This window comes from Anneissia japonica, unplaced genomic scaffold, assembly GCF_011630105.1.
Source record: "Anneissia japonica isolate Jap-2015-1 unplaced genomic scaffold, ASM1163010v1 scaffold284965_len83405_cov169, whole genome shotgun sequence".
Lineage (NCBI taxonomy): Eukaryota > Metazoa > Echinodermata > Crinoidea > Comatulida > Comatulidae > Anneissia > Anneissia japonica.
In genome coordinates, this window is record NW_022692935.1 from 63,428 (window position 1) to 75,828 (window position 12,401).

Genomic DNA, 12,401 nt, shown 5'->3' on the forward strand with positions numbered 1-12,401 from the left:
GCATTTTGCCACATTGTCATGTTCGTCTATTGCAGTGTAAGTAACTATATGACTACCAACACCAAAACCATCGTCAGGGTTTGCAGTCTGAACCACATCAACACCACCAGCGTTATCCATAGCAGTTGGTTCTTGCCAAGTTACGTTAGCATATGAAAGACCTTGAGTTGTATTTGTCTCCATATTCGTTGGACAATTCATAAACCAAGGCATTTCTGGATCTTACAGTAAATAACATAATAATACATAAATTATGTTGTAAATTGGTAAAAATAGAAAATAAAACAACATAGGCCTATATTTATTGTCTTATGTAGCAAACCTCAATTGAGACTGACAAGAAATAATTTCATCCAAATTGGCTACTAACCTACCACAGTCACATCAAAGGAACAATTAGCTGTGTTACCATATCGATCGATGGCTGTGTATACAACATTAGTTGTTGATACTGAGAAACTTTCACCAGGTGTATAATTTGTGTGCAGTGTGACGCTGCCAGAATTATCAATTGCAGTAGGTGCGACCCATGTTACGTTTGCGTAAGAAAACATTTGTGTAGTGTTTACAACAGTGTCATTTGGACATCCTACAATTAGCGGCTTTTCCTGGTCTGTAAAATATTTGTTAAGTATTCAATATATACATATAAGAATAAATATAAATTGGCATAAGCAAAACATACAAGAAAATCTTTTTTGGCATTAAAACTTATAACCGATGCAGAAACATGATAAGAAATCGTTACATAATTACCATCATATATAACATAACATGTAACTATATACTATGATAACAATGATTACTTCCAAAAAATCAGAATCATCTCAATACAAATGTTCTTAACACTAAGCATAGACGTAATAATTTCCATAAAAAATACATTTATACCTTAATATTTTAAAAGGAAAAAAAATAAAAACTTACCTTTTACTGACACCATAAAAGAACAATTATTAATGTTGCCAAATACATCTCCTACTATGTATTCTACTTCAGTTATACCAATTGCAAATTCTGTCCCTGTTTGATCATAACTTGTGCCAGTGCCTGATATGTTAACATTATATAAACTTTCAGTATTGTCTGTATATTTAACTGTCCATTCAACAGCAGCGGTTGGATGTCCAACATCAGTAGTTAAGTTGAAATCTCTTGGACAAACAATTTCAGGAGGCTCGTCGTCTAATATAGAAACATATGCTCACATTAGCCAAGTTAAAATAATATCAAATCTGTGCATCAAATATGCATTGTTTTACAGTATCTGTAGTCTTGGAGGCCACCCTTTCGATGATAGATCAGTGATTGAGTGGTATGGCACCACAATCTGAGATTTTTAGATTAATTTGTGTGTATATTTTTTTGTTAATCAGTAAGTCCAGAAAGTAATTTTATTAGTATAACAGTTAAGAACGGGTATTAATGACCATTAGAATGGAAGCAAGACAATTTTATGTAATATTGTCATGATTTAGTAAGATCAGTTATAGCACACGCACACTATTATTTTAGTGTTTGATGATTTATATTTTAGAATTACCCACATACAAAATGACCGAGCAAACGTTACGTTGGGCAAAGCAATGTCCTTGATCAACGTCTTGTTGCCTGAATAAAACATATGTTTACTATTGTGTCGTAAGGAGTTATTCTATTTAAAAATGCCAAACTAAAGTATTTTACGATTAGTCAGAAAATACTAACTCGGCTTTTAATGAGAATTTATATAGTTCGGAATAAATGGCGAATTAACAGAAGTGAGACTGAGTATATACATCTCATATAATGTTAATGGGTCAATACAGAAAACGCTGTATTACTAAATCACAAAAGTAAGAATGGTACTAAAAGCTAATAGTACTGTATTGCTAAAGCTCTACAAGAATACAAAACATAATTTTTCTTTCTGTCTGAATCTACCGATATCGTAAAGTACATATAAATTACCGTAAATTAAAACAAAAAATATACACGATGCTATATTGTCATACTGATCACGTGCAATACAAGTTACGTTTTCTTCTACTGTTGGCCAAACTACATTGAAGTGATCACCAGATTCTCTGGAGCAGTTTAGATTTACCGGGCCTGAGTTATCAGTAGCTGTCACATTCCAACGTATAGTAGAGTAAGGTTTCCCTGGATCTGTAGAAATCATTCTGAAGTCATCTGGACAATTAAGTAATGGTCTAGTGTCGTCTGTTAAAACAAATAAAAAATAATTTTAAAGCAACCGTAAAAAGATCCAGCATTTCCTAATCTGATATGGATATGGTAAAGAAAGATGATCGCATATCTTACCAATTACTGTTACATTAAAGGAGCAAGTTGCCACATTTTTAGATTTATCTGATGAAGTGTAAATAACTGTATGTGTACCAATGTCAAAGATATTGTTGGGTTCAAGGTTAGATTCAAGAGTCGGATTAACACCACTGTTGTCAGATGTTATTGGCAACATCCAAGACACGTTAGCGTTTGCTGAGTCCGGACCAGCATAGGCAGTTAAATTCGGAGAACAAACCAATACAGGAGGCACAAAATCTGTTGGAAATAAATAAGTCATTACTTGATATCTATATATGAGCAGGCACTCATAAATTGTGAATAGGCAATTACTACTAGTCAAAAGGTACAACACTGAAAGGAAAATAATTTTGTACCTAATACAATAACATCAAAAGAACAATTCCCTTCATTCCCAGCAGCATCTGTTGCTGTATAAGTAACTGATGTCCTGCCAATTTCGAATTCAAAGGACTGGTTATAAGTCTGGGTCATGCTGACCACTCCAACATTATCAGTTGCGTCATCCAATGTCCAAGATGCTCTAGAGGTAGAACTGTCTATATCCACTTGTACAGTCACATTATTGATGTCGCAATTAAACACAGGTACTTCATTATCTTGAAAAAAAAAATATTTACACACTTCGTTTTAAATTCCTTTCTGCAGGTTTTTTAGCCTGCAACGCAAATTTGAATATTTAACACTTGACCGTGACCAATCGACCTCAGGCCAAATTAATAAATATGATGTAATTATTGTGGTCAAGTTTGCCTGATTTTAGAAACTAGGTTAATTTTTTTTCTGGCATATTTAATGTTCTCTTTTAATTTAAAGAAAGTTGTCATTTAAATGAAGAAAGTATGAAAATAAGGTTATTTTGCTTCGCTATTTTCTGGATTTGAGGACATACATTTACATTTTGAAATAGGTGTTTACTGGAATCACGCAATTAATTTTATTTTATACAGGTGTTTAAAAAACACAATTACACATAATGGCACAAACACATATAAAGTTATTCCCAATGGCTCCTGTTACTCAAAAGGAGAATGTATTTGCACGGTAAATGTCAAGCTAAGGCCTGGTTTTCTTAAGAATTGCTAAAGATTCTTCTGCAATCAATGGCACTGCGGTAGTAATCGCCGACGTAATCGAGAAAGCTCCTCAATACTACCAACCATCAGCATCAATGAAAACTGTCGCATATAGCGTGTAGCGAGTTTTTGGAAACCAAGTTTCATCACATGCAGCAGGGTTTAGTTCAAGGCATTCTTTGTCGGAATTTTCGTTAGCTATCATATATTTTGTTTTTTATCTGAAGCGATTGCGCAACCCATAAAAGTTTCTTCACGACCCAGCATTGAGTTGCGTCCCATAGGTTGTGGAAGGGATGTTTAAATCAATGTAATTCATCAAAATGTAATAAGACCTACATAAAGTAGAAAATGCTTCAAAAAGGTTATTATCATAATATTTACCTGACACCTTTATAGTAAAAAAGCATTCTGCCACGTTTTCATGTTCATCAATTGCTGTGTAACTGACTAGATGAGTACCAACACCAAAACCATCACCTGGTTCTGCAGTCTGAACCACATCAACATCACCACTGTTGTCCATGGCAATTGGTTCTTGCCAAGTTACATTTACATATGAACGGCCTAGGTCTGTGTTTGCCTCAATATCCAATGGGCAATTTATGAACCATGGCATCTCAGGATCTTCAAAGATATACATAATGACTAAATGAATTATTATCATAGGATTGTATCTGTCAAAAATACAAATTGGTATGTGTTTCTTCAATGAAAAAACTAACTGTTTCGCTTATAGAAGTGGTAGATTGACGTTCTGTTGATTCCTTATCTTCATTTATGCTTTAGGGACCTGGTGTGCTATTTTGTACAACAGCTTTGCACTGGTGCTCCTTGTTACTGTACTAGAATTGCTGTAATCAATAATAATCATCATATATGTGGCTGAGAATATGTTAAATACCGGTTACTATTGTTGCTTTTATGCATATCAATATGGACACATTTCCTTTATGAAACCTGTATTTAGCATAGACATTATCCATGACAGTCAGATATTAAGATAATAAAGGACTGAAAAACATGGAAACAAAAACAAACTCTCAATCCTCTATTCCCCACAAACCTGCCATTGCGGATTATTCTGTAATTAAAACACTTAAACTTACACACTTAAACTTAGAACTAAGGTAAACCAAAGATTATATTACTTACGAAAACTTAAACATTTTAATGTTGGTACTGATACTCTTTTACTTTTCTACCAAAGCATGATACAATCAGTTTTTAGTTTCTGTAGTATCATCTGGTTCATGGGACTGACCAAAAAGACTCTGAGTGTCTCAGTAGGCTAACACGGTCAGCAAGTAAAATAATAGGTACGGAGGTCAATGACTTAAGTTGTTTATGTGAAGGTGCCTTACTTAATAAACTTAAGGACATAGCGAATGACCAAACTCACCCACTTAATAAGTTCATAACAATTAGTAAATCTGGCAGAATAATTCCAACTTTAAAACGTACCAACCGTCATAAATACCCATTTTTACCATGTGCAATAAGAGTCTTTAACGAACACTTCAGTAGATAATCTCATGATCAAGCCTATCTACTGTATTACATTCCATGCCATATTCCTCTCCTGACCTCACAATATAGTTCAACCTTGTTAATTGCGTGTAATATATTTTTATATTCATATTTAATATTATATCTGTTAATTGTTGTCTTGTATTTTATAGTGTTATAGTATTTGATTTCCACTGTTTGTTATCAACTCAAAGAAACAAATCTCGTATATATGTACTATGTATGACGAAAATAAATCTTGAATCTTGAATCAAAAAAAAAATCAAATTCATTTAAAAACAATCAAATTTATTAAAAAAGGTTTTACTCACCTATTACAGTCACTTCGAATGAACAAATAGCTGTGTTATTATATGGATCAGTGGCAGAGTATACGACACTGGTAGTTGATAGTGGGAAACCGTCACCTGATGTATGCATTGAATCTAGTGACACAATACCAGAATTGTCTGTTGCATTAGGTTTAAGCCATGTGACATTGGTGTAGGAAGACATTCGAGTAGTGTTTACAGATATGTCACTTGGACATCCGGTAATGACTGGATTTTCTTTATCTACCATAATAATAAATACAAATTATTATAAACAATAGAACACGTTTAATATTAAAACAAGAGGTAACACCAAGACGAATCTAATGTAAATGACCTAGGTTATATTAATTATATTATACAATAATAGTACCTGTGACAAAAACATCAAATCTGCAGGTTTCATTGTTTCCAAATTTATCAGTAACTACATACTCAAGTGTAGTTATTCCAATTGAGAATTTCTCTCCTGTTTCATTGTAGCTTGTACCAGATCCTGATACTCTGACATCATACATAGTATCTGTGTTGTCTGTGTAAATGACTGTCCAATTAACAAAAGTGGTAGACAGTCCAGGATCAGTTGTCACACTGACGTCAGCTGGACAAAGTATTTCTGGGTTCTCATCATCTAAATAACAAAAATGGAAATCAAAATGTATATTAGAAGAAATGTTTCATTATAAATGAATTTTCAAGTGATATAAAATGAAAATTAATTCAAAATCATTCTACTACAATATATACTTAAAACACAATATTTAAAGCACACTTACCATAAACAGTTATATTAAATAAACACGATTCAGCATTGTTATATGGATCCACTGCCAAACATGTAACAGGTTGTTGTGTTACTGGCCAAATAGCACTGAACTGATCACCAGACTGGTGTGTGCAATTTAGGGTTGTAAATCCTGAGTTATCAGTAACCGATACATTCCAATACACAGTGGAATAATAGAGATTTCTATCAGTTGAAGCCAGGATACTTTCATCTGGGCAGTGCAACACCGGGTACTCGTGATCTAAAAGAAATATAAATAATACTACATTCCATCTGTAAATGTAAAAGTAAATAATATAGGATCTGATGCATATTTTATGAAGGTAACCCAAAAGAATAAATTGCGACAACCTACGATTGAATGTCGGAAACAAAATCGTTTGCCGATCATGTCTGAGACAAAACTAATTAAACTGTGCGTAAACCCTTAACGGTGCTACGCAGTACACTGGTTTTTCGGTAGCACTCTGGTCGGTTTTTAGTTGCCAAAAACGAGATGTTGGTTGCTTTTTGACGACTTGCGGTCTACATTTCTTTATCTAGCTGAACGTCAGCCGACGAAGTGAACGGAAGGATTTACACCTCAACTAGTATCTGCATAACATTCTTTTCATACTGGTATTTAAATAATACAACACTACTGTATCTACATGTTATACATAGTTACCTACCAGTAATATTCACATAGAATGAGCATATGGCTATGTTGCCTGAGGGATCAACTGCTGTGTAATTGATCTCAGTAACTCCAATGACAAATGTATCACCAGATTTGTAGTTACTTGTAAAATTCATAATATAGTGATTGTCCATAGCAATAGGTTCTGTCCAAAAAACTACTGCTGTTGGCTGCCTGTCATCTGTAGTCTGATGAATCTCACTTAAACAGTTGGTTATTACTGGATTTTCCTCATCTATAATATAAACAATTACGTGTAGTTGATATTATTTATGAACATTCAATTGACTGAGGAAATAATGTAAAGATAACAGCATAAATATATTACAAATATTATGAAACACGTGTTAAAAGTAATGTAATATCTCATACATAATTAAATTAAAATCAGAATATTTTTGTATCTTACCTCGTATTGTAATATTAAATACACATTCTGCTTTATTTCCTGATGAATCTACTGCTATATAAATTACCGTTGTTACACCAACAAAAAAACTATCACCAGAGCCATATGTCTGATTAAATGCCACCAGCAAATAGTTATCAATTGCAGTAGGTTCAGGATACCAGGATACGTTAGCATAAATTTTCCCAAGAGCCGTCGAATTTGTAACATTTTGTGGACAGTCGGCTATAACCGGATCCTCCAAATCTAGATACATTATTAATATTGTGTAGTAGACATAATTTAAACAAATCTCATATTCAACGAAAATTAGTAAAACATACTCATTCTAAAAAAATAATTTAAGTGAGTACATATGGATAATTTAGTCATTTAAATCACTGACATACCTAATACAGCAATGAAAAAAGAACATTCTGCCAAATTTTCATTCTCATCAATTGCCGTGTAAGTAACTATATGAGTACCAACATCAAAGCCATCACCAGGATCTGCTGTCTGAACCACATCAACGTATCCAGCGTTATCCATCGCAATTGGTTCTTGCCAAGTTACGTTCGCATATGGCAGACCTGTGTTTGTGTTTGACTCTATATCCATCGTACAGTTTATGAACCAAGGCATCTCAGGATCTTCAATATACAAATGATATGTTTTACTACTTCAAATACAGAAAGCTAGTACAATTATATGTAATAGTAGTCGATGAAATTAAAAGTAACAAAAAAAAGAAGAAAAGAACAAATTGTAGATAAGGTAAAGTAAATGAACTTAAAGAATTTCATCAAAATGTTTCCTCACCTACTACTGTAACATCGAAAGAACAAATAGCTGTGTTATTATATGGATCAGTGGCAGTGTATATGATACTGGTCGTTGATACTGGAAAACCGTCTCCAGATGAATAAATAGAATCTAGTGACACAGTACCAGAATTGTCCGTAGCATTAGGGGAAAACCATGTAACATTTGTGTAGGAAAACATTCGAGTAGTGTTTACAAATATGTCACTTGGACATCCTGTAATGACGGGATCTTCGTTATCTACGATGGTAATAAATAAAATCGTAAACAATAGTAAATATTTGATATTACGATAAAAATAACAATGATTAGAATTTAATGAAAGGTTAATAATAATAATAATAAAAATAATAATATTTATTTGACATTACACTTTTAAATCAGTGGCAGCACACAAGATAGTGGCTCAGTCAAACTTAAACTAATGAACAAAGAGTACAACAACAACTTAAAGCTAAAAAAATGAAAGAACTTAACTAAAGAAAATACAATTTAGATCTTAAATAAATCATAAACATCCCTCACCCTCCCCACACAAATAATGTACATAATACACATTACGTGCACNNNNATAACTTCAGCCCCTGTCTCTTATACACATCTGTTATACTAATTAAGTTCACCAAATAATAGGGTATACTAATTAAGTTCAGCAAATAATATTACCTGTGACAAAAATAACAAATTTGCAACTATCATTGTTTCCAAATACGTCAGTTACAATATACTCAAGTGTAGTTGTTCCAATTGAGAATTTCTCTCCAGTTTCATTGTAGCTTGAACCAGATCCTGTTAATCTGACATCATACATAGTATCTGTGTTGTCTGTGTAAATGAATGTCCAATTAACAAAAGTGGTAAACAGTCCAGGATCAGTTGCTAAATTGACGTCGCTTGGACAAACTATTTCCGGGTTTTCATCATCTGTATAACAAAATGCAAATCAAAAACATAGAAGTGTTTAGTTCTAAATAAATTTGTGATTATTCTACAAAACTGTATATTTAAAACACAATATTTAAGGCACACTCACCATAAACAGTAATATTAAATATACATGATTCAACATTGTTGTATGGATCCACGGCCAAGCATGTAACCGGTTGTTGTGCTACTGGCCAAATAGCATTAAACTGATCACCAGATTTTCTTGTGCAATTTAGGGTTGCAGAGCCTGAGTTATCGGTAACAGATACATTCCAATACACAGTGGAATAATAGAGATTTGTGTCTGTTGAAGCCATAATTTCATCTGGGCAGTGCAACACAGGGTACTCGTAATCTAAAATAAAATTTAAGTAATACTACAATACACTTGTAAATATGAAACTACATAAATTACTGAGTTATGAGTAATTATACATTAAAGTTCTATATGTGAAACTACAAGTTTCTGAGTAATACTACATTACATTTCTAAATGTGAAACTACATATTAATGAGCAATACAACATTAAATTTGTAAAGATGAAACTACATACTAATGAATCTGGTGCATAATTTATTAAGACAACCCAAAATCAAAACTAAACATGAAATACATTGTGACGGGTGACAATTAGATGACAGTCGCACCAGCGTTTGCATAACGAATCCATTTCAACACTGTGTAGGCCCAGACAGTGCGACAGCTTAAGCTGGTCATCGGTGGCAGATTGTAAGGCTGATCGTTATCGAAAACGAGATATCGCATGCTCTTTAACGCAATAAGTTATACGTAGCATCTTCCTACCGCCAGCTGGCGTAGTGTACACAAGGTTTTTAAAAGTAAACTAGTATGTTTGTATGTAACATTACTGTATTTACATGTCATACATAGTTACCTACCAGTAATATTCACATAGAATGTGCATATGGCGATATTGCCTGAGGGATCGATTGCTGTGTAATTGACTTCCGTAACTCCAATAACAAAAGTATCACCAGATCTGTAATTACTGGTAAAGTTCATAATGTATTGGTTGTCCACAGCAATAACTTCAGCCCAAACAACCACTGCAATTGGCTCTCTGTAATCTGTAGTCTGATGAATTTCACTTGGACAGTTGGTTATTATTGGGTTTTCCTCATCTGCAATATCAACAATTATTTGTAACTGACATTACTTTTTCAAACAAATAAGTAATAGAATGTAATTTAATGTAATATAAACAAAAGCAGAATAAATGTATTACTAATAATATGAATGAAATGTTATTGATATAGTATTGTACTATTGTAAAATTTATTCACTTAAATTTTAGTAAATTTACTAAAATATATTCTGATTTTATTTGAATAAATATATAATATATAAATATATATATCACCTTGTATTATTATATCAAATATGCATTTCGCTTCATTTCCTGATGAATCTACTGCTATATAAATTACCGTTGTTACACCAACAAAAAACCTATCACCAGAGTTATATGTCTGATTAAATGCCACCAGCAAATAGTTATCAATTGCAGTAGGTTCAGGATACCAGGTTACATTAGCAAACATTTCCCCAAGAGCCGTTGAATTGGTAATATTCATTGGACAGTCGGCTATAAGCGGATCCTCCAAATCTAGATACAATAACGATATTGTATAGTACATATTAATAAAACAAATCTCATATTCAACGATAATTAGTAAAAAAAATAAAACAAAAATGGTTGGTTTATTTAGTTGTGCACATATAGAATAACTTAATCATTGCAATTATCGACATACCTAATACAGTAATGAAAAAAGAACATTCTGCCAAATTTCCATTCTCATCAATTGCTGTGTAAGTAACCATATGAGTACCAACATCAAAGCCATCACCAGGATCTGCTGTCTGAACCACATCAACGTCTCCAGCGTTATCCATCGCAATTGGTTCTTGCCAAGTTACGTTCGCATACGGTAGACCTGTGTTTGTGTTTGACTCTATATCCATCGGACAATTTATGAACCAAGGCATCTCAGGATCTTCAATAGACAAATAATATGCCCTACTAAATTAAATATTGAAAGCTGGTAGAAATGTAGTAGTCAAAAAATAAACTTATAAAAAAATGGTAAAGATAAAAGCACCTGATGACTTTCATCAAAATGTCCCTCACCTATTACGGTTACATCGAAAGAACAAATAACTGTGTTATTATATGGATCAGTGGCAGTATATACGACAGTGGTCGTTGATACTGGAAAACCGTCTCCAGATGAATAAATGGAATCTAGTGACACAGTCCCAGAATTATCTGTTGTATTAGGTGTAAGCCATGTAACGTTTGCATAGGAAGACATTCGAGTAGTGTTTACAGATATGTCACTTGGACATCCTGTAATGATGGGATCTTCTTTATCTAAAATGGTAATAGATAAATGCAATCGTAACAATAGAAAATATTTTATAATTTAGATCTAGATCTTGATTGGCAATTCATAAAGTCTCCAAAAAGACATCAAGTCAATAGGGTTTGGTTTCATTTTTGTCACTTGATACGATAAAAATAACAATGAGTACAATCTAAATGAAAGAGGTTATACTAAATTAAGTTCAGCAAATAATATTACCTATGACTAAAATAGCAAATCTGCAGGTTTCATTGTTTCCAAATACGTCAGTTACAATATACTCAAGTGTAGTAATTCCAATTGAAAATATCTCTCCAGTTTGATTGTAGCTTGTACCAGATCCTGTTACTCTGACATCATACAAAGTGTCTGTGTTGTCTGTGTAAATGATTGTCCAATTAACAAATGTGGTAGACAGTCCAGGATCAGTTGTTACATTGACGTCAGCTGGACAAACTATTTCCGGGTTTTCATCATCTAAATAACAAAAATCAAAATGGATATTAGAAGAAATTTTTCTACTATATTCATGATTAATCTACTATATTAGATAATTAAAACACAATATTAAAGCATACTCACCATAAACAGTTATATTAAATGTACATGATTCAACATTGTCGTGTGTATCCACTGCCAAACATGTAACCGGTTGTTGTGCTACTGGCCAAATAGCATTAAACTGATCACCAGATTTGCTTGTGCAATTTAGGGTTACAGAGCCTGAGTTATCGGTAACTGATACATTCCAATACACAGTGGAATAATAGAGATTTGTGTCTGTCGAAGCCATAATTTCATCTGGGCAGTGCAACACCGGGTACTCGTGATCTAAAAGAAAATTTAAGTAATACTACAAAACATTTGTAAATATGAAACTACATATTACTGAATAATTATACATTAAAGTTCTATATGTGAAACTACAACTTTCTGAGTAACATTACATTACATTTCTAAATGTGAAACAACATATTACTAAGCAATACAAAAATTAAATTTGTAAAGATTAAACTGCATACTAATGAATCAGGTGCATATTTTATTTAAGACAACCCTAAATCGAAACTAAACATGAAATAGATTGCGATGGGTGACAATTGGATGACGGTCGCACCAGCGTTTGCCCAACGAATCTAATTCAACATAGTGTAGGCCCAGACGGTGTGACAGCTTGTGC

At 33.0% G+C, this 12,401-nt stretch overlaps 1 protein-coding gene across 3 annotated transcripts in view; it reads right to left on the reverse strand.

Annotated features, from left to right (window-relative positions):
• LOC117100567 overlaps positions 1 to 12,047 on the reverse strand; it is a 33,171-nt gene extending 21,124 nt beyond the window's left edge. The window contains exons 1-20 of one of the 3 annotated variants that reach the window (XM_033240341.1): positions 11,804 to 12,047; positions 11,441 to 11,698; positions 10,987 to 11,229; positions 10,610 to 10,852; positions 10,216 to 10,461; positions 9,734 to 9,976; positions 8,940 to 9,188; positions 8,573 to 8,830; positions 7,904 to 8,146; positions 7,492 to 7,734; positions 7,103 to 7,348; positions 6,686 to 6,928; positions 6,004 to 6,255; positions 5,601 to 5,858; positions 5,228 to 5,470; positions 3,771 to 4,013; positions 2,667 to 2,909; positions 2,305 to 2,547; positions 1,951 to 2,202; positions 928 to 1,185 (exon numbers count right to left, since the gene is read on the reverse strand). In XM_033240341.1, the coding sequence (XP_033096232.1) occupies positions 928 to 1,185; positions 1,951 to 2,202; positions 2,305 to 2,547; positions 2,667 to 2,909; positions 3,771 to 4,013; positions 5,228 to 5,470; positions 5,601 to 5,858; positions 6,004 to 6,255; positions 6,686 to 6,928; positions 7,103 to 7,348; positions 7,492 to 7,734; positions 7,904 to 8,146; positions 8,573 to 8,830; positions 8,940 to 9,188; positions 9,734 to 9,976; positions 10,216 to 10,461; positions 10,610 to 10,852; positions 10,987 to 11,229; positions 11,441 to 11,698; positions 11,804 to 12,014 (4,918 nt within the window). In that variant the 5' untranslated portion in view covers positions 12,015 to 12,047. The remainder of the gene's footprint in view (positions 1 to 927; positions 1,186 to 1,950; positions 2,203 to 2,304; positions 2,548 to 2,666; positions 2,910 to 3,770; positions 4,014 to 5,227; positions 5,471 to 5,600; positions 5,859 to 6,003; positions 6,256 to 6,685; positions 6,929 to 7,102; positions 7,349 to 7,491; positions 7,735 to 7,903; positions 8,147 to 8,572; positions 8,831 to 8,939; positions 9,189 to 9,733; positions 9,977 to 10,215; positions 10,462 to 10,609; positions 10,853 to 10,986; positions 11,230 to 11,440; positions 11,699 to 11,803) is intronic. The other 2 variants (XM_033240342.1, XM_033240343.1) reach the window with 2 other exon arrangements.
• Between the last annotated feature and the right edge of the window lie 354 nt (positions 12,048 to 12,401).